This window comes from Phyllobates terribilis, unplaced genomic scaffold, assembly GCF_046119375.1.
Source record: "Phyllobates terribilis strain yellow unplaced genomic scaffold, ASM4611937v1 Scaffold_1__5_contigs__length_1240528914, whole genome shotgun sequence".
Taxonomy (NCBI): Eukaryota; Metazoa; Chordata; class Amphibia; order Anura; family Dendrobatidae; genus Phyllobates; species Phyllobates terribilis.
The window spans coordinates 604,471,003-604,494,431 of record NW_027362761.1 but is presented as its reverse complement, the minus strand read 5'-3'; the positions used below and the strand labels follow the sequence as shown (position 1 = coordinate 604,494,431).

At 35.1% G+C, this 23,429-nt stretch overlaps 1 protein-coding gene across 3 annotated transcripts in view; it reads left to right on the top strand.

The window, feature by feature from the left end:
* Positions 1 to 23,429, top strand: part of IL11RA (interleukin 11 receptor subunit alpha) — a 282,222-nt gene that overhangs the window by 246,073 nt on the left and 12,720 nt on the right. For all 3 annotated transcript variants that reach the window (XM_073683086.1, XM_073683105.1, XM_073683095.1), the window contains exons 6-10: positions 2,951 to 3,114; positions 3,200 to 3,363; positions 3,446 to 3,602; positions 3,938 to 4,006; positions 4,356 to 4,446. In XM_073683086.1, the coding sequence (XP_073539187.1) occupies positions 2,951 to 3,114; positions 3,200 to 3,363; positions 3,446 to 3,602; positions 3,938 to 4,006; positions 4,356 to 4,446 (645 nt within the window). The remainder of the gene's footprint in view (positions 1 to 2,950; positions 3,115 to 3,199; positions 3,364 to 3,445; positions 3,603 to 3,937; positions 4,007 to 4,355; positions 4,447 to 23,429) is intronic.

Sequence of the window (23,429 nt, the reverse complement as noted above, 5' to 3'; positions counted from 1 at the left end):
TGCCAAGGGTCTGGAAAAGTGAGAAGCCGAGGGGCCGGAGAGATGATCGGTGAGGGGACGGAGAGGGGAGCGGTGAGGAGCTGAGATGTCGGAGAGGTGAGCTGTGAGGAGCTGAGGGGCTGGAGAGGTGAGGAGCAGAGGGGCTGGAGAAGGGAGCGGTGAGGAGCAGAGGGGCTGGAGAAGGGAGCGGTGAGGAGCAGAGGGGCCAGGTTGGTGAGCGATGAGCCGGGGGAGGCGTAGAGGTGAGCGTTGAGGAGCAGAGGGGCCGTAGAGGTGAGCGGTGAGGGGCCGGAGAGATGAGCGGTGAGGACCCGAGGGGCTGGAGAGATGAGCCGTGAGGGGCCGGAGAGATGAGCAGTGAGGGGCCGGAGAGATGAGCGGTGAGGGGCCGAGAGGCCAGAGAGGTGAGCAGTGAGGTGCCGAGGGGCCAAAGAGGTGAGCAGTGAGGAGCCGGGGGGCCGGAGAGGTGAGTGGTGAGGAGCCAAGTGGCCGGAGAGGTGAGCAGTGAGGAGCCGAGAGGCCAGAGAGGTGAGCGGTGAGGAGCCGGGGGGCCGGAGAGGTGAGTGGTGAGGAGCCAAGTGGCCGGAGAGGTGAGCAGTGAGGGGCCGAGAGGCCAGAGAGGTGAGCGGTGAGGAGCCGAGAGGCCAGAGAGGTGAGCGGTGAGGAGCCGAGAGGCCAGAGAGGTGAGTGGTGAGGAGCCGGGGGGCCGGAGAGGTGAGCGGTGAGGAGCCAAGTGGCCGGAGAGGTGAGCAGTGAGGAGCCGAGATGTGAGTGGTGAGGAGCCGGGGGGCCGGAGAGGTGAGTGGTGAGGAGCCAAGTGGCCGGAGAGGTGAGCAGTGAGGAGCCGAGAGGCCAGAGAGGTGAGTGGTGAGGAGCCGGGGGGCCGGAGGGATGAGAATAAGGATAAGAATATTTTTTAACCTTTTAAAGGCCCTTTATGGGTCAGGAGAATATTCCCCAGCTGCTGACACTTTGATGATTTTGCACGGTAGCAAATTACAACATGACACATTTTGGCGACAGAGGATTTTTGGCGTGATCCCAGGGCCCATAGAGGGACATTAAACAACTTCTCTGTGAATTGAATTTCCCAGGATAAACCGCGCGGACGGAGAATGAGACTTCTGCCCAGTGATCGGCTCCTCTCTGCTCCGGATTCCCTGCCGCCTCTTCGGCTGGAACATGATATAATCAGGGTCTTGGATCCTTCTCAGATTCCTTCTGAGACAGTTGTGTCTGTGACTCAGGGCCTCGTCATGCTGTCAGTGAATGGAAGCTCCCAGGACCCTCATTAACCCCGTGACTCCTGGAGCGGCTTGTGTTCTGGCCACAGCTGACATCTAGGTCGTCTTCTTCCCTTGTGTCTTGGCCTCGTGCCCCCGAGGAGCCGTGCAGACGTTGTGTGGTGCTGCAGGAATGGAGTGTAACGCCGCCCACTGTAGAAGGCTTCTGGTTCTTATTCTACACTGAGGGTCCGGCTGCTGAGCCCCCTTATGTCACATTTGCTGGAAACCTTATATTTTAACCCTTTAAATTCTAGACTGAACTGGGTAAATGGAGAGTAGGATTGCACATGTTTTACTACACGTCCCTTTAAGAGGTTCTTATGGGTGGCGCTGGCTCCGGCTGCTCTGTTTAAGTAAAGCCGCCAAATTTTTATCCAATGGAGCCGCACAAAAAGTGGAGTATAGTAACTGCCGACAACTCCCAGCATGCTGCTGGCTTTCAGAATATGCTGGGAGTTGTAGTTGTGTGTATCTTCCACACTCATATGGTCCAGCGGTTACGGACTACGATTCCCAGTAATTGATGTGTAAATGCCATCTACTTCCTCCATGTTGATGACATTGTGGCGGTGCGGACCACCAGGCGACTCCTGTGAGGTTTCGTGGGCGCCCCTTGGTTGCTGTGGTCTGTGGGTCGGACCCTCCTGCTGGTTAATCAGAGGTCCTGACTCCCAGCTCCTCCAGGATTATGAGGCTCGCTGTCATCTTCTAGATGTTGTCCGGTGCAAGGAACAGCGGCGGTCCATCCCTCCTTCCCCTCCATCTTTTAAATCACTACCTTCTTTATTACACAGATTTATAAATATAACCTAAGAAAAGGAGCAGCACCAAACCCCACGTTCCCAGGTAACGACACATAGGGGGCGCCACGCACATTCTCCAATTCACCCCAAAGGTCGTGAAAGTAATGCCTGACCCGTTGTTGTATCTCTATGAAATAATTATTCTTTGCCTCTATTCCTATGACTCCATGTTGTGCCTTTCCTCTGCTATTCCTCCCCCTCCCGGTTTATAAGCAAAATTTCCCAACTTTCTTCTGTGCGGTCACCCGTATGTAATGCAGCGCCACCTGAGGGCCTGAGATCTCCAGCCTCCAATACTGACCGTCGGCCTCGTCTCTTGTGCACATAGATCTCTCCCTCTGAATCTCGTGATATTAGGTGCTGTAGATGGTGGATATTAGGTGCTGTAGATGGTGGATATTAGGTGCTGTAGATGGTGGATATTAGGTGCTGTAGATGGTGGATATTCACAGTTTTTGTAATTTTACACTGTAGAACATTTTTCTGAAATAGTTCCACAGTGTTAGATGCGGTTGTTCACAGATCGGTGACCTCTGACCATCTTTGCTTCTGGGAGACTCTGCCTCTCTTACATGCTGTTTTTATACACCTGCGGTTGTTTTATTATAGCCATTTACTTTTACAGCCTTTTGTTAACCCTTTCCCCACTGTTGTGAGATGTATCACTGCCATCAATTTGTAAATGAGTTAATTTATTCAGGTTCTCCTAATAAGGGCGAATATGGAGGGGGAGGGGAGAGGATAGTTGTAACTGTATTAGTAGATGTGTCGGGAGAGGGGACGGCCGATCCTCTTGCTCTTCCTCTCTGTGTGGCCAGATGTTAGTGCAATGGGATTATATATGATCCCGTTATTTTGCAGGGTGGACAGGAGCAGCCCGGAGATCTGTCTGCAGGACGTCCGCCATCCTACCAAGTGCTCCGTGAGGAACTCCAAGCTGTGGACGTCCTATCAGATGAACATTACGGAGGAGAATCCGCTGGGCTCCAGCTTCCGGATCCTGGAGTTCAATGTGCAGTCTATAGGTGAGGAGTCCTGTGAGTATATTAGGGTGGGGCCTCTTTACAAGGATATTATACAATTACTGTAATACATTTGTTTGTGTTGTAGTTAAGCCAGACCCCCCGGAGATCCTATCAGCGGAGCCCATCCCTCATGCCCCCAGACGGCTGCGGGTCACTTGGGCTTATCCATCCACGTGGCCCCAGGAGCCACATTTCCAGCTGAAGTTCCGTCTACAATACCGACCAGTACTTCACATGTTGTGGTCCACGGTAAGAACCTGGTCCTTCATGTCACTATACTTACAGATCAATCTCTGCACACTCTCATTGGTCTCATGTTCCTCCGAGGCAGGTGGAGACAGCCAACCTGACGGACATCATCACAGACGCGTTCATGGGCCTGGAGCATATTGTGCAGGTCAGCGCCAGAGATTTCCTCGATGCCGGTAACTGGAGTGAATGGAGCGTGGAAGCCAGAGCCACACCGTGGACCAGCGCAGAGATACCAGGTGAGGGCACGGGACATGATGGCACCTCCATCTGCCTAGTGGAGCTCCTAGAGCTGGCCACGCTGCCCACCATTACTCTGGGCTGATACGTGGTGGTGTTAGGCTGTGTCCCACCATCACCTCCCATCATATACCAATCAGACCCTACCGATAACATAGGTCCTCCTCCGAGGAACTTCCATAGAGAGCATGGAGGCTACAGCAAGTTCTTAGGGATCTAAGGTCAGGTGGGTCTTCTTTGTCCGGTGCCCCTTGGCCTCAGCTTGGTCGGAGCTCTTCTCGTCTTTGCATTATGTGCCCTGTAACTGACTCTGCCTCTTCTCTGCTCCCTACAGAGTCGGTCTCAGAGATCAGTAACGAAACCACTACAGAAAAGCCGGAGCCTCAAGTGAAGGAACCGATCGGTAACGTATTGTTGTGCCATAGGCTGCCGACATTCGTGCTGGGAGGGGCGCTACTATTCACTTCCACTGCTATGAATTAATATTGTTACGGGATGTTGGACTTGCTGACTGTCTCCTCTCCATGTGCTAAGCGTGAATACGATCTATTGCTCTCTACTATCTGCCATTCTGGTCTGGGAAGAGTTTGACTGTTGTGTTCTATTAATACGGCGGAGGCCCCTCTCCAGTTCAGGTCCCAGCAGCAGACATGGACGGCATAGAGCGGGTTTCCCCACTTGGGAGAACTTCTTCTGTGAACCTAGAAAGGCGCTATAATATATGCACTGACTGGAATTGTATCGCCCTGCAGATCCCGTGGAGAAGGTGGCCGTAATAATCTCCCTGGGGATTTTCGCTTTTATAGTGTTTGTCGTCTTTTTAGCTATTGGCGCCCTCATCTGGTGAGTAGAAAGATTACAACTGTGGTGGTGCGGGCGCTGCTCTGTGCATTTATATACATTTCCTGTCATGATTCTTACACTGTTCTGTCTGTAGATTCTCCGCAGACCCTGAAGGTCTCTTAGTAATATGTCACTGCTGACCGGACCCCTCTATATATGTAGTTCTCTACTAAGACCATAGTGTAAAGGCAGAAACACTAGCAGTGAGTTACAGGCTGCACAGCTGCCAATCAGAGGGGAATCACACAGGAATCACATAGCGGCAGTATTATAGTAGTTATATTCTTGTACATAGGGGCAGTATTATAGTAGTTATATTCTTGTACATAGGAGCAGTATTATAGTAGTTATATTCTTGTACATAGGGGCAGTATTATAGTAGTTATATTCTTGTACATAGGGGGCAGTATTAAAGTAGTTATATTATTGTACATAGGGGGCAGTATTATAGTAGTTATATTCTTGTACATAGGGGCAGTATTATAGTAGTTATATTCTTGTACATAGGAGCAGTATTATAGTAGTTATATTCTTGTACATAGGAGGCAGTATTATAGTAGTTATATTCTTGTACATAGGGGCAGTATTATAGTAGTTATATTCTTGTACATAGCGGCAGTATTATAGTAGTTATATTCTTGTACATAGGAGCAGTATTATAGTAGTTATATTCTTGTACATAGGGGCAGTATTATAGTAGTTATATTCTTGTATATAGGGGACAGTATTATAGTAGTTATATTCTTGTACATAGGAGGCAGTATTATAGTAGTTATATTCTTGTACATAGGGGTAGTATTATAGTAGTTATATTCTTGTACATAGCGGCAGTATTATAGTAGTTATATTCTTGTACATAGGAGCAGTATTATAGTAGTTATATTCTTGTACATAGGGGGCAGTATTATAGTAGTTATATTCTTGTACATGGGGCAGTATTATAGTAGTTATATTCTTGTACATAGCGGCAGTATTATAGTAGTTATATTCTTGTATATAGGGGGCAGTATTATAGTAGTTATATTCTTGTACATTGGAGGCAGTATTATAGTAGTTATATTCTTGTACATAGGGGCAGTATTATAGTAGTTATATTCTTGTACATAGGAGCAGTATTATAGTAGTTATATTCTTGTACATAGGGGGCAGTATTATAGTAGTTATATTCTTGTACATGGGGCAGTATTATAGTAGTTATATTCTTGTACATAGGGGCAGTATTATAGTAGTTATATTCTTGTACATAGCGGCAGTATTATAGTAGTTATATTCTTGTACATAGGAGGCAGTATTATAGTAGTTATATTCTTGTACATAGGGGCAGTATTATAGTAGTTATATTCTTGTACATAGGAGCAGTATTATAGTAGTTATATTCTTGTACATAGGGGCAGTATTATAGTAGTTATATTCTTGTACATAGGGGCAGTATTATAGTAGTTATATTCTTGTATATAGGGGACAGTATTATAGTAGTTATATTCTTGTACATAGGAGGCAGTATTATAGTAGTTATATTCTTGTACATAGGGGACAGTATTATAGTAGTTATATTCTTGTACATAGGAGGCAGTATTGTAGTAGTTATATTCTTGTATATAGGGAGCAGTATTATAGTAGTTATATTCTTGTACATAGGGGCAGTATTATAGTAGTTATATTCTTGTACATAGCGGCAGTATTATAGTAGTTATATTCTTGTACATAGGAGCAGTATTATAGTAGTTATATTCTTGTACATAGGGGGCAGTATTATAGTAGTTATATTCTTGTACATGGGGCAGTATTATAGTAGTTATATTCTTGTACATAGCGGCAGTATTATAGTAGTTATATTCTTGTATATAGGGGGCAGTATTATAGTAGTTATATTCTTGTACATTGGAGGCAGTATTATAGTAGTTATATTCTTGTACATAGGGGCAGTATTATAGTAGTTATATTCTTGTACATAGGAGCAGTATTATAGTAGTTATATTCTTGTACATAGGGGGCAGTATTATAGTAGTTATATTCTTGTACATGGGGCAGTATTATAGTAGTTATATTCTTGTACATAGGGGCAGTATTATAGTAGTTATATTCTTGTACATAGCGGCAGTATTATAGTAGTTATATTCTTGTACATAGGAGGCAGTATTATAGTAGTTATATTCTTGTACATAGGGGCAGTATTATAGTAGTTATATTCTTGTACATAGGAGCAGTATTATAGTAGTTATATTCTTGTACATAGGGGCAGTATTATAGTAGTTATATTCTTGTACATAGGGGCAGTATTATAGTAGTTATATTATTGTACATAGGAGCAGTATTATAGTAGTTATATTCTTGTACATAGGGGCAATATTATAGTAGTTATATTCTTGTACATAGGGGCAGTATTATAGTAGTTATATTCTTGTACATAGGGGCAGTATTATAGTAGTTATATTCTTGTACATAGGGGCAGTATTATAGTAGTTATATTATTGTACATAGGAGCAGTATTATAGTAGTTATATTCTTGTACATAGGGGCAGTATTATAGTAGTTATATTATTGTACATAGGAGCAGTATTATAGTAGTTATATTCTTGTACATAGGGGCAGTATTATAGTAGTTATATTCTTGTACATAGGAGCAGTATTATAGTAGTTATATTCTTGTACATAGGAGGCAGTATTATAGTAGTTATATTCTTGTACATAGGGGCAGTATTATAGTAGTTATATTCTTGTACATAGCGGCAGTATTATAGTAGTTATATTCTTGTACATAGGAGCAGTATTATAGTAGTTATATTCTTGTACATAGGGGCAGTATTATAGTAGTTATATTCTTGTACATAGGGGCAGTATTATAGTAGTTATATTCTTGTACATAGGAGCAGTATTATAGTAGTTATATTCTTGTACATAGGGGGCAGTATTATAGTAGTTATATTCTTGTACATAGGGGCAGTATTATAGTAGTTATATTCTTGTACATAGGAGCAGTATTATAGTAGTTATATTCTTGTACATAGGAGCAGTATTATAGTAGTTATATTCTTGTACATAGGAGTAGTATTATAGTAGTTATATTCTTGTACATAGGGGGCAGTATTATAGTAGTTATATTCTTGTACATGGGGCAGTATTATAGTAGTTATATTCTTGTACATAGGGGCAGTATTATAGTAGTTATATTCTTGTACATAGCGGCAGTATTATAGTAGTTATATTCTTGTACATAGGAGCAGTATTATAGTAGTTATATTCTTGTACATAGGAGCAGTATTATAGTAGTTATATTCTTGTACATAGGAGCAGTATTATAGTAGTTATATTCTTGTACATAGGAGTAGTATTATAGTAGTTATATTCTTGTACATAGGGGGCAGTATTATAGTAGTTATATTCTTGTACATAGGGGCAGTATTATAGTAGTTATATTCTTGTACATAGGGGCAGTATTATAGTAGTTATATTCTTGTACATAGGAGCAGTATTATAGTAGTTATATTCTTGTACATAGGGAGCAGTATTATAGTAGTTATATTCTTGTACATAGGGGGCAGTATTATAGTAGTTATATTCTTGTACATAGGGGCAGTATTATAGTAGTTATATTCTTGTACATAGGAGCAGTATTATAGTAGTTATATTCTTGTACATAGGGGGCAGTATTATAGTAGTTATATTCTTGTACATAGGGGGCAGGATTATAGTAGTTATATTCTTGTACATAGGGGGCAGTATTATAGTAGTTATATTCTTGTACATAGCAGCAGTATTATAGTAGTTATATTCTTGTACATAGGGAGTAGTATTATAGTAGTTATATTCTTGTACATAGGAGCAGTATTATAGTAGTTATATTCTTGTACATAGGAGCAGTATTATAGTAGTTATATTCTTGTACATAGGGGGTAGTATTATTGTAGTTATATTCCTGTACATAGTGGGCAGTATTATAGTAGTTATATTCTTGTACATAGGAGCAGTATTATAGTAGTTATATTCTTGTACATAGGAGCAGTATTATAGTAGTTATATTCTTGTGCATAGGGGGCAGTATTAGAGTAGTTATATTCTTGTATATAGGGGGCAGTATTAGAGTAGTTATATTCTTGTACATAGGGGCAGTATTATAGTAGTTATATTCTTGTACATAGGAGCAGTATTATAGTAGTTATATTCTTGTACATAGGGAGCAGTATTATAGTAGTTATATTCTTGTACATAGGGGGCAGTTTTATAGTAGTTATATTCTTGTACATAGGGGCAGTATTATAGTAGTTATATTCTTGTACATAGGAGCAGTATTATAGTAGTTATATTCTTGTACATAGGGGGCAGTATTATAGTAGTTATATTCTTGTACATAGGGGCAGTATTATAGTAGTTATATTCTTGTACATAGGGGCAGTATTATAGTAGTTATATTCTTGTACATAGGAGCAGTATTATAGTAGTTATATTCTTGTACATAGGGGGCAGTATTATAGTAGTTATATTCTTGTACATAGGGGCAGTATTATAGTAGTTATATTCTTGTACATAGGGGGCAGTATTATAGTAGTTATATTCTTGTACATAGGGGGCAGTATTATAGTAGTTATATTCTTGTACATAGCAGCAGTATTATAGTAGTTATATTCTTGTACATAGGGGGCAGTATTATAGTAGTTATATTTTTGTACATAGGGGCAGTATTATAGTAGTTATATTCTTGTACATAGGAGCAGTATTATAGTAGTTATATTCTTGTACATAGTGGGCAGTATTATTGTAGTTATATTCCTGTACATAGGGGGCAGTATTATAGTAGTTATATTCTTGTACATAGGGAGCAGTATTATAGTAGTTATATTCTTGTACATAGGGAGCAGTATTATAGTAGTTATATTCTTGTACATAGGAGCAGTATTATAGCAGTTATATTCTTGTACATAGGAGCAGTATTATAGTAGTTATATTCTTGTACATAGGAGCAGTATTATAGTAGTTATATTCTTGTACATAGGGGGCAGTATTATAGTAGTTATATTCTTGTACATAGGGGCAGTATTATAGTAGTTATATTCTTGTACATAGGGGGCAGTATTATAGTAGTTATATTCTTGTATATAGGGGCAGTATAATAGTAGTTATATTCTTGTACATAGGGGGCAGTATTATAGTAGTTATATTCTTGTATATAGGGGGCAGTATTATAGTAGTTATATTCTTGTACATAGGGGGCAGTATTATAGTAGTTATATTCTTGGATATAGGGGCAGTATTATAGTAGTTATATTCTTGTACATAGGGGGCAGTATTATAGTAGTTATATTCTTGTACATAGGGGCAGTATTATAGTAGTTATATTCTTGTACATAGGGGGCAGTATTATAGTAGTTATATTCTTGTATATAGGGGGCAGTATTATAGTAGTTATATTCTTGTACTTAGGGGGCAGTATTATAGTAGTTATATTCTTGTACATAGGGGGCAGTATTATAGTAGTTATATTCTTGTATATAGGGAGTAGTATTATAGTAGTTATATTCTTGTACATAGGGGGCAGTATTATAGTAGTTATATTCTTGTACATAGGGGGCAGTATTATAGTATATTCTTGTACATAGGGGCAGTATTATAGTAGTTATATTCTTGTGCATAGGGGGCAGTATTATAGTAGTTATATTCTTGTACATAGGGGGCAGTTTTATAGTAGTTATATTCTTGTACATAGGGGGCAGTATTATCGTAGTTATATTCTTGTACATAGGGGGCAATATTATAGTAGTTATATTCTTGTATATAGGGAGTAGTATTATAGTAGTTATATTCTTGTACATAGGGGGCAGTATTATAGTAGTTATATTCTTGTACATAGGGGGCAGTATTATAGTATATTCTTGTACATAGGGGCAGTATTATAGTAGTTATATTCTTGTACATAGGGGGCAGTATTATAGTAGTTATACTCTTGTACATAGGGGGCAGTATTATAGTAGTTATATTCTTGTACATAGGGGGCAGTATTATAGTATATTCTTGTACATAGGGGCAATATTATAGTAGTTATATTCTTGTACATAGGGGGCAGTATTATAGTAGTTATATTCTTGTACATAGGAGCAGTATTATAGCAGTTATATTCTTGTACATAGGAGCAGTATTATAGTAGTTATATTCTTGTACATAGGAGCAGTATTATAGTAGTTATATTCTTGTACATAGGGGGCAGTATTATAGTAGTTATATTCTTGTACATAGGGGCAGTATTATAGTAGTTATATTCTTGTACATAGGGGGCAGTATTATAGTAGTTATATTCTTGTATATAGGGGCAGTATAATAGTAGTTATATTCTTGTACATAGGGGGCAGTATTATAGTAGTTATATTCTTGTATATAGGGGGCAGTATTATAGTAGTTATATTCTTGTACATAGGGGGCAGTATTATAGTAGTTATATTCTTGTATATAGGGGCAGTATTATAGTAGTTATATTCTTGTACATAGGGGGCATTATTATAGTAGTTATATTCTTGTACATAGGGGCAGTATTATAGTAGTTATATTCTTGTACATAGGGGCAGTATTATAGTAGTTATATTCTTGTACATAGGGGGCAGTATTATAGTAGTTATATTCTTGTACATAGGGGGCAGTATTATAGTAGTTATATTCTTGTATATAGGGAGTAGTATTATAGTAGTTATATTCTTGTACATAGGGGGCAGTATTATAGTAGTTATATTCTTGTACATAGGGGGTAGTATTATAGTATATTCTTGTACATAGGGGCAGTATTATAGTAGTTATATTCTTGTGCATAGGGGGCAGTATTATAGTAGTTATATTCTTGTACATAGGGGGCAGTTTTATAGTAGTTATATTCTTGTACATAGGGGGCAGTATTATAGTAGCTATATTCTTGTACATAGGGGCAGTATTATAGTAGTTATATTCTTGTACATAGGAGCGGTATTATAGTAGTTATATTCTTGTACATAGGAGCAGTATTATAGTAGTTATATTCTTGTACATAGGGGCAGTATTATAGTAGTTATATTCTTGTACATAGGAGCAGTATTATAGTAGTTATATTCTTGTACATAGGAGCAGTATTATAGTAGTTATTTTCTTGTACATAGGGGGCAGTATTATAGTAGTTATACTCTTGTTCATAGGGGGCAGTATTATAGTAGTTATATTCTTGTACATAGGGGCAGTATTATAGTAGTTATATTCCTGTACATAGGAGCAGTATTATATTAGTAATGTTCTTGTACATAGGGGCAGTATTATAGTAGTTATATTCTTGTACATAGAGGGCAGTATTATAGTATATTCTTGTACATAGGAGCAGTATTATAGTAGTTATATTCTTGTACATAGGGGCAGTATTATAGTAGTTATATACTTGTACATAGGGGCAGTATTATAGTAGTTATATTCTTGTACATAGGGGCAGTATTATAGTAGTTATATTCTTGTACATAGGGGGCAGTATTATAGTAGTTATATTCTTGTACATGGGGGCAGTATTATAGCAGTTTTATTCTTGTACATAGGGGGCAGTATTATAGTAGTTATATTCTTGTATATAAGAGCAGTATTATAGCAGTTATATTCTTGTACATAGGATGCAGTATTATAGTAGTTATATTCTTGTACATAGGGGCAGTATTATAGTAGTTATATTCTTGTACATAGGGGGCAGTATTATAGTAGTTATATTCTTGTACATAGGAGCAGTATTATAGTAGTTATATTCTTGTATATAGGGACAGTATTATAGTAGTTATATTCTTGTACATAGGAGCAGTATTATAGTAGTTATATTCTTGTACATAGGGGGCAGTATTATAGTAGTTATATTCTTGTATATAAGAGCAGTATTATAGCAGTTGTATTCTTGTACATAGGAGGCAGTATTATAGTAGTTATATTCTTGTACATAGGGGCAGTATTATAGTAGTTATATTCTTGTACATAGGGGGCAGTATTATAGTAGTTATATGCTTGTATATAAGAGCAGTATTATAGTAGTTATATTCTTGTACATAGGGGCAGTATTATAGTAGTTATATTCTTGTACATAGGGGGCAGTATTATAGTAGTTATATTCTTGTACATAGGAGCAGTATTATAGTAGTTATATTCTTGTATATAGGGACAGTATTATAGTAGTTATATTCTTGTACATAGGAGGCAGTATTATAGTAGTTATATTCTTGTACATAGGGGGCAGTATTATAGTAGTTATATTCTTGTACATAGGGGCAGTATTATAGTAGTTATATTCTTGTACATAGGAGCAGTATTATAGTAGTTATATTCTTGTACATAGGGGCAGTATTATAGTAGTTATATTCTTGTACATAGGAGCAGTATTATAGTAGTTATATTCTTGTACATAGGAACAGTATTATAGTAGTTATATTCTTGTACATAGGAGCAGTATTATAGTAGTTATATTCTTGTACATAGGGGGCAGTATTATAGTAGTTATATTCTTGTATATAAGAGCAGTATTATAGCAGTTGTATTCTTGTACATAGGAGGCAGTATTATAGTAGTTATATTCTTGTACATAGGGGCAGTATTATAGTAGTTATATTCTTGTACATAGGGGGCAGTATTATAGTAGTTATATTCTTGTATATAAGAGCAGTATTATAGCAGTTATATTCTTGTACATAGGAGCAGTATTATAGTAGTTATATTCTTGTACATAGGGGGCAGTATTATAGTAGTTATATTCTTGTACATAGGGGGCAGTATTATAGTAGTTATATTCTTGTATATAAGAGCAGTATTATAGCAGTTGTATTCTTGTACATAGGAGGCAGTATTATAGTAGTTATATTCTTGTACATAGGGGGCAGTATTATAGTAGTTATATTCTTGTACATAGGAGCAGTATTATAGTAGTTATATTCTTGTATATAGGGACAGTATTATAGTAGTTATATTCTTGTACATAGGAGCAGTATTATAGTAGTTATATTCTTGTACATAGGGGGCAGTATTATAGTAGTTATATTCTTGTATATAAGAGCAGTATTATAGCAGTTGTATTCTTGTACATAGGAGGCAGTATTATAGTAGTTATATTCTTGTACATAGGGGCAGTATTATAGTAGTTATATTCTTGTACATAGGGGGCAGTATTATAGTAGTTATATGCTTGTATATAAGAGCAGTATTATAGTAGTTATATTCTTGTACATAGGGGCAGTATTATAGTAGTTATATTCTTGTACATAGGGGGCAGTATTATAGTAGTTATATTCTTGTACATAGGAGCAGTATTATAGTAGTTATATTCTTGTATATAGGGACAGTATTATAGTAGTTATATTCTTGTACATAGGAGGCAGTATTATAGTAGTTATATTCTTGTACATAGGGGGCAGTATTATAGTAGTTATATTCTTGTACATAGGGGCAGTATTATAGTAGTTATATTCTTGTACATAGGAGCAGTATTATAGTAGTTATATTCTTGTACATAGGGGCAGTATTATAGTAGTTATATTCTTGTACATAGGAGCAGTATTATAGTAGTTATATTCTTGTACATAGGAACAGTATTATAGTAGTTATATTCTTGTACATAGGAGCAGTATTATAGTAGTTATATTCTTGTACATAGGGGGCAGTATTATAGTAGTTATATTCTTGTATATAAGAGCAGTATTATAGCAGTTGTATTCTTGTACATAGGAGGCAGTATTATAGTAGTTATATTCTTGTACATAGGGGCAGTATTATAGTAGTTATATTCTTGTACATAGGGGGCAGTATTATAGTAGTTATATTCTTGTATATAAGAGCAGTATTATAGCAGTTATATTCTTGTACATAGGAGGCAGTATTATAGTAGTTATATTCTTGTACATAGGGACAGTATTATAGTAGTTATTTTCTTGTACATAGGGGGCAGTATTATAGTAGTTATATTCTTGTACATAGGGGCAGTATTATAGTAGTTATATTCTTGTACATAGGAGCAGTATTATAGTAGTTATATTCTTGTACATAGGAACAGTATTATAGTACTTATATTCTTGTACATAGGAGCAGTATTATAGTAGTTATATTCTTGTACATAGGGGTAGTATTATAGTAGTTATATTCTTGTATATAGGGACAGTATTATAGTAGTTATATTCTTGTACACAGGGGCAGTATTATAGTGGTTATATTCTTGTACATAGGGGCAGTATTATAGTAGTTTTATTCTTGTACATAGGAGCAGTATTATAGTAGTTATATTCTTGTACATAGGGGCAGTATTATAGTAGTTATATTCTTGTACATTAGAGCTGTATTATAGTAGTTATATTCTTGTACATAGGAGCAGTATTATAGTAGTTATATTCTTGTACATAGGAGCAGTATTATAGTAGTTATATTCTTGTACATAGGGGCAGTATTATAGTAGTTATATTCTTGTACATAGGAGCAGTATTATAGTAGTTATATTCTTGTACATAGAAGCAGTATTATAGTAATTATATTCTTGTACATAGGAGCAGTATTATAGTAGTTATATTCTTGTACATAGGGGGCAGTATTATAGTAGTTATATTCTTGTATATAAGAGCAGTATTATAGCAGTTATATTCTTGTACATAGGCAGTATTATAGTAGTTATATTCTTGTACATATGAGCAGTATTATAGTAGTTATATTCTTGTACATAGGGGGCAGTATTATAGTAGTTATATTCTTGTACATAGGGGCAGTATTATAGTAGTTATATTCTTGTACATAGGAACAGTATTATAGTAGTTATATTCTTGTACATAGGAGCAGTATTATAGTAGTTATATTCTTGTACATAGGGGGCAGTATTATAGTAGTTATATTCTTGTATATAAGAGCAGTATTATAGCAGTTGTATTCTTGTACATAGGAGGCAGTATTATAGTAGTTATATTCTTGTACATAGGGGCAGTATTATAGTAGTTATATTCTTGTACATAGGGGGCAGTATTATAGTAGTTATATTCTTGTATATAAGAGCAGTATTATAGCAGTTATATTCTTGTACATAGGAGGCAGTATTATAGTAGTTATATTCTTGTACATAGGGACAGTATTATAGTAGTTATTTTCTTGTACATAGGGGGCAGTATTATAGTAGTTATATTCTTGTACATAGGGGCAGTATTATAGTAGTTATATTCTTGTACATAGGAGCAGTATTATAGTAGTTATATTCTTGTACATAGGAACAGTATTATAGTACTTATATTCTTGTACATAGGAGCAGTATTATAGTAGTTATATTCTTGTACATAGGGGTAGTATTATAGTAGTTATATTCTTGTATATAGGGACAGTATTATAGTAGTTATATTCTTGTACACAGGGGCAGTATTATAGTGGTTATATTCTTGTACATAGGGGCAGTATTATAGTAGTTTTATTCTTGTACATAGGAGCAGTATTATAGTAGTTATATTCTTGTACATAGGGGCAGTATTATAGTAGTTATATTCTTGTACATTAGAGCTGTATTATAGTAGTTATATTCTTGTACATAGGAGCAGTATTATAGTAGTTATATTCTTGTACATAGGAGCAGTATTATAGTAGTTATATTCTTGTACATAGGGGCAGTATTATAGTAGTTATATTCTTGTACATAGGAGCAGTATTATAGTAGTTATATTCTTGTACATAGAAGCAGTATTATAGTAATTATATTCTTGTACATAGGAGCAGTATTATAGTAGTTATATTCTTGTACATAGGGGGCAGTATTATAGTAGTTATATTCTTGTATATAAGAGCAGTATTATAGCAGTTATATTCTTGTACATAGGCAGTATTATAGTAGTTATATTCTTGTACATATGAGCAGTATTATAGTAGTTATATTCTTGTACATAGGGGGCAGTATTATAGTAGTTATATTCTTGTACATAGGGGCAGTATTATAGTAGTTATATTCTTGTACATAGGAACAGTATTATAGTAGTTATATTCTTGTACATAGGAGCAGTATTATAGTAGTTATATTCTTGTACCTAGGGGGCAGTATTATAGTAGTTATATTCTTGTATATAAGAGCAGTATTATAGCAGTTGTATTCTTGTACATAGGAGGCAGTATTATAGTAGTTATATTCTTGTACATAGGGGCAGTATTATAGTAGTTATATTCTTGTACATAGGGGGCAGTATTATAGTAGTTATATTCTTGTATATAAGAGCAGTATTATAGCAGTTATATTCTTGTACATAGGAGGCAGTATTATAGTAGTTATATTCTTGTACATAGGGACAGTATTATAGTAGTTATTTTCTTGTACATAGGGGGCAGTATTATAGTAGTTATATTCTTGTACATAGGGGCAGTATTATAGTAGTTATATTCTTGTACATAGGAGCAGTATTATAGTAGTTATATTCTTGTACATAGGAACAGTATTATAGTACTTATATTCTTGTACATAGGAGCAGTATTATAGTAGTTATATTCTTGTACATAGGGGTAGTATTATAGTAGTTATATTCTTGTATATAGGGACAGTATTATAGTAGTTATATTCTTGTACACAGGGGCAGTATTATAGTGGTTATATTCTTGTACATAGGGGCAGTATTATAGTAGTTTTATTCTTGTACATAGGAGCAGTATTATAGTAGTTATATTCTTGTACATAGGGGCAGTATTATAGTAGTTATATTCTTGTACATTAGAGCTGTATTATAGTAGTTATATTCTTGTACATAGGAGCAGTATTATAGTAGTTATATTCTTGTACATAGGAGCAGTATTATAGTAGTTATATTCTTGTACATAGGGGCAGTATTATAGTAGTTATATTCTTGTACATAGGAGCAGTATTATAGTAGTTATATTCTTGTACATAGAAGCAGTATTATAGTAGTTATATTCTTGTACATAGGAGCAGTATTATAGTAGTTATATTCTTGTACATAGGGGGCAGTATTATAGTAGTTATATTCTTGTATATAAGAGCAGTATTATAGCAGTTATATTCTTGTACATAGGCAGTATTATAGTAGTTATATTCTTGTACATAGGAGCAGTATTATAGTAGTTATATTCTTGTACATAGGGGGCAGTATTATAGTAGTTATATTCTTGTACATAGGGGCAGTATTATAGTAATTATATTCTTGTACATAGGAGCAGTATTATAGTAGTCATATTCTTGTACATAGGGGCAGTATTATAGTAGTTATATTCTTGTACATAGGAGCAGTATTATAGTAGTTATATTCTTGTACATAGGAACAGTATTATAGTAGTTATATTCTTGTACATAGGAGCAGTATTATAGTAGTTATATTCTTGTACATAGGGGTAGTATTATAGTAGTTATATTCTTGTATATAGGGACAGTATTATAGTAGTTATATTCTTGTACACAGGGGCAGTATTATAGTAGTTTTATTCTTGTACATAGGAGCAGTATTATAGTAGTTATATTCTTGTACATAGGGGCAGTATTATAGTAGTTATATTCTTGTACATATGGGCAGTATTATAGTAGTTATATCCCTGTACATAGGGGGCAGTATTATAGTAGTTATATTCTTGTACATAGGGGGCAGTATTATAGTAGTTATATTCTTGTACATAAGGGGCAGTATTATAGTAGTTATATTCTTATACATGGGAGCAGTATTATAGTAGTTATATTCTTGTACATAGGGGGCAGTATTATAGTATTTATATTCTTGTACATAGGGAGTAGTATTATAGTAGTTATATTCTTGTACATAGGGAGCAGTATTATAGTAGTTATATTCTTGTACATAGGGGCAGTATTATAGTAGTTATATTCTTGTACATAGGGCAGTATTATAGTAGTTATATTCTTGTACATAGCGGCAGTACTATAGTAGTTATATTCTTGTACATAGGGGCAGTATTATAGTAGTTATATTCTTGTACATAGGAGCAGTATTATAGTAGTTATATTCTTGTACATAGGGGCAGTATTATAGTAGTTATATTCTTGTATATAGGAGCAGTATTATAGTAGTTATATTCTTGTACATAGGGGCAGTATTATAGTAGTTATATTCTTGTACATAGGAGCAGTATTATAGTAGATATATTCTTGTACATAGGGGCAGTATTATAGTAGTTATATTCGTGTACATAGGGGCAGTATTATAGTAGTTATATTCTTGTACATAGGGGCATTATTATAGTAGTTATATTTCTTGTACATAGGAGCAGTATTATAGTAGTTATATTCTTGTACATAGGGAGCAGTATTATAGTAGTTATATTCTTGTACATAGGGGCAGTATTATAGTAGTTATATTCTTGTACATAGGAGCAGTATTATAGTAGATATATTCTTGTACATAGGGGCAGTATTATAGTAGTTATATTCGTGTACATAGGGGCAGTATTATAGTAGTTATATTCGTGTACATAGGGGCAGTATTATAGTAGTTATATTCTTGTACATAGGGGGCAGTATTATAGTAGTTATATTCTTGTACATAGGGGCAGTATTATAGTAGATATATTCTTGTACATAGGGGGCAGTATTATAGTAGTTATATTCGTGTACATAGGGGCAGTATTATAGTAGTTATATTCTTGTACATAGGGGGCAGTATTATAGTAGTTATATTCTTGTACATAGGGGCAGTATTATAGTAGTTATATTCTTGTACATAGGAGCAGTATTATAGTAGTTATATTCTTGTACATAGGGGGCAGTATTATAGTAGTTATATTCTTGTACATAGGAGCAGTATTATAGTAGTTATATTCCTGTACATAGGGGGCAGTATTATAGTAGTTATATTCTTGTACACAGGGGGCAGTATTATAGTAGTAATATTCTTGTTCATAGGGGGCAGTATTATAGTAGTTATATTCTTCTACATAGGGGGCAGTATTATAGTAGTTATATTCTTGTACATAGGAGCAGTATTATAGTAGTTATATTCTTGTACATAGGGGGCAGTATTATAGTTGTTATATTCTTGTACATAGAGGGCAGTATTATAGTATATTCTGGTACATAGGAGCAGTATTATAGTAGTTATATTCTTGTACATAGGAGCAGTATTATAGTAGTTATATTCTTGTACATAGGAGCAGTATTATAGTAGTTATATTCTTGTACATAGGGGCAGTATTATAGTAGTTATATTCTTGTACATAGGGGGCAGTATTATAGTAGTAATATTCTTGTTCATAGGGGGCAGTATTATAGTAGTTATATTCTTCTACATAGGGGGCAGTATTATAGTAGTTATATTCTGGTACATAGGAGCAGTATTACAGTAGTTATATTCTTGTACATAGGAGCAGTATTATAGTAGTTATATTCTTGTATATAAGAGCAGTATTATAGCAGTTATATTCTTGTACATAGGAGGCAGTATTATAGTAGTTATATTCTTGTACATAGGGGCAGTATTATAGTAGTTATATTCTTGTACATAGGGGGCAGTATTATAGTAGTTACATTCTTGTACATAGGGGCAGTATTATAGTAGTTATATTCTTGTACATAGGAGCAGTATTATAGTAGTCATATTCTTGTACATAGGGGCAGTATTATAGTAGTTATATTCTTGTACATAGGAGCAGTATTATAGTAGTTATATTCTTGTACATAGGAACAGTATTATAGTAGTTATATTCTTGTACATAGGAGCAGTATTATAGTAGTTATATTCTTGTACATAGGGGTAGTATTATAGTAGTTATATTCTTGTATATAGGGACAGTATTATAGTAGTTATATTCTTGTACACAGGGGCAGTATTATAGTAGTTATATTCTTGTACATAGGGGCAGTATTATAGTAGTTTTATTCTTGTACATAGGAGCAGTATTATAGTAGTTATATTCTTGTACATAGGGGCAGTATTATAGTAGTTATATTCTTGTACATATGGGCAGTATTATAGTAGTTATATCCCTGTACATTGGGGCAGTATTATAGTAGTTATATTCTTGTACATAGGGGGCAGTATTATAGTAGTTATATTCTTGTACATAGCGGCAGTACTATAGTAGTTATATTCTTGTACATAGGGGCAGTATTATAGTAGTTATATTCTTGTACATAGGAGCAGTAATATAGTAGTTATATTCTTGTACATAGGAGCAGTATTATAGTAGTTATATTCTTGTACATAGGGGCAGTATTATAGTAGTTATATTCTTATACATAGGAGCAGTATTATAGTAGTTATAGTCTTGTACATAGGGAGCAGTATTATAGTAGTTATATTCTTGTACATAGGGGCTGTATTATAGTTGTTATATTCTTGTACATAGGAGCAGTATTATAGTAGTTATATTCTTGTACATAGGGGCAGTATTATAGTAGTTATATTCTTGTGTATAGGAGCAGTATTATAGTAGTTATATTCTTATACATAGGAGCAGTATTTTAGTACTTATATTCTTATACATAGGAGCAGTATTATAGTAGTTATATTCTTGTACATAGGGGGCAGTATTATAGTAGTTATATTCTTGTACATAGGGGCAGTATTATAGTAGTTATATTCTTGTACATAGGAGCAGTATTATAGTAGTTATATTCTTGTACATAGGGGCAGTATTATAGTAGTTATATTCTTATACATAGGAGCAGTATTATAGTAGTTATATTCTTGTACATAGGGAGCAGTATTATAGTAGTTATATTCTTGTACATAGGGGCATTATTATAGTAGTTATATTCTTGTACATAGGAGCAGTATTATAGTAGTTATATTCTTGTACATAGGGGGCAGTATTATAGTAGTTATATTCTTGTACATAGGGGCAGTATTATAGTAGTTATATTCTTGTACATAGGAGCAGTATTATAGTAGATATATTCTTGTACATAGGGGCAGTATTATAGTAGTTATATTCGTGTACATATGGGCAGTATTATAGTAGTTATATTCGTGTACATAGGGGCAGTATTATAGTAGTTATATTCTTGTACATAGGGGTAGTATTATAGTAGTTATATTCTTGTATATAGGGACAGTATTATAGTAGTTATATTCTTGTACACAGGGGCAGTATTATAGTAGTTATATTCTTGTACATAGGGGCAGTATTATAGTAGTTTTATTCTTGTACATAGGAGCAGTATTATAGTAGTTATATTCTTGTACATAGGGGCAGTATTATAGTAGTTATATTCTTGTACATTGGAGCTGTATTATACTAGTTATATTCTTGTACATAGGAGCAGTATTATAGTAGTTATATTCTTGTACATAGGAGCAGTATTATAGTAGTTATATTCTTGTACATAGGGGCAGTATTATAGTAGTTATATTCTTGTACATAGGAGCAGTATTATAGTAGTTATATTCTTGTACATAGGAGCAGTATTATAGTAGTTATATTCTTGTACATAGGAGCAGTATTATAGTAGTTATATTCTTGTACATAGGGGGCAGTATTATAGTAGTTATATTCTTGTATATAAGAGCAGTATTATAGCAGTTATATTCTTGTACATAGGAGGCAGTATTATAGTAGTTATATTCTTGTACATAGGGGCAGTATTATAGTAGTTATTTTCTTGCACATAGGGGGCAGTATTATAGTAGTTATATTCTTGTACATAGGGGCAGTATTATAGTAGTTATATTCTTGTAAATAGGAGCAGTATTATAGTAGTCATATTCTTGTACATAGGGGCAGTATTATAGTAGTTATATTCTTGTACATAGGAGCAGTATTATAGTAGTTATATTCTTGTACATAGGAACAGTATTATAGTAGTTATATTCTTGTACATAGGAGCAGTGTTATAGTAGTTATATTCTTGTACATAGGGGTAGTATTATAGTAGTTATATTCTTGTATATAGGGACAGTATTATAGTAGTTATATTCTTGTACACAGGGGCAGTATTATAGTAGTTATATTCTTGTACATAGGGGCAGTATTATAGTAGTTTTATTCTTGTACAAAGGAGCAGTATTATAGTAGTTATATTCTTGTACATAGGGGCAGTATTATAGTAGTTATATTCTTGTACATAGGAGCAGTATTATAGTAGATATATTCTTGTACATAGGGGCAGTATTATAGTAGTTATATTCGTGTACATAGGGGCAGTATTATAGTAGTTATATTCGTGTACATAGGGGCAGTATTATAGTAGTTATATTCTTGTACATAGGGGGCAGTATTATAGTAGTTATATTCTTGTACATAGGGGCAGTATTATAGTAGATATATTCTTGTACATAGGGGGCAGTATTATAGTAGTTATATTCGTGTACATAGGGGCAGTATTATAGTAGTTATATTCTTGTACATAGGGGGCAGTATTATAGTAGTTATATTCTTGTACATAGGGGCAGTATTATAGTAGTTATATTCTTGTACATAGGAGCAGTATTATAGTAGTTATATTCTTGTACATAGGGGGCAGTATTATAGTAGTTATATTCTTGTACATAGGAGCAGTATTATAGTAGTTATATTCCTGTACATAGGGGGCAGTATTATAGTAGTTATATTCTTGTACACAGGGGGCAGTATTATAGTAGTAATATTCTTGTTCATAGGGGGCAGTATTATAGTAGTTATATTCTTCTACATAGGGGGCAGTATTATAGTAGTTATATTCTTGTACATAGGAGCAGTATTATAGTAGTTATATTCTTGTACATAGGGGGCAGTATTATAGTTGTTATATTCTTGTACATAGAGGGCAGTATTATAGTATATTCTGGTACATAGGAGCAGTATTATAGTAGTTATATTCTTGTACATAGGAGCAGTATTATAGTAGTTATATTCTTGTACATAGGAGCAGTATTATAGTAGTTATATTCTTGTACATAGGGGCAGTATTATAGTAGTTATATTCTTGTACATAGGGGGCAGTATTATAGTAGTAATATTCTTGTTCATAGGGGGCAGTATTATAGTAGTTATATTCTTCTACATAGGGGGCAGTATTATAGTAGTTATATTCTGGTACATAGGAGCAGTATTACAGTAGTTATATTCTTGTACATAGGAGC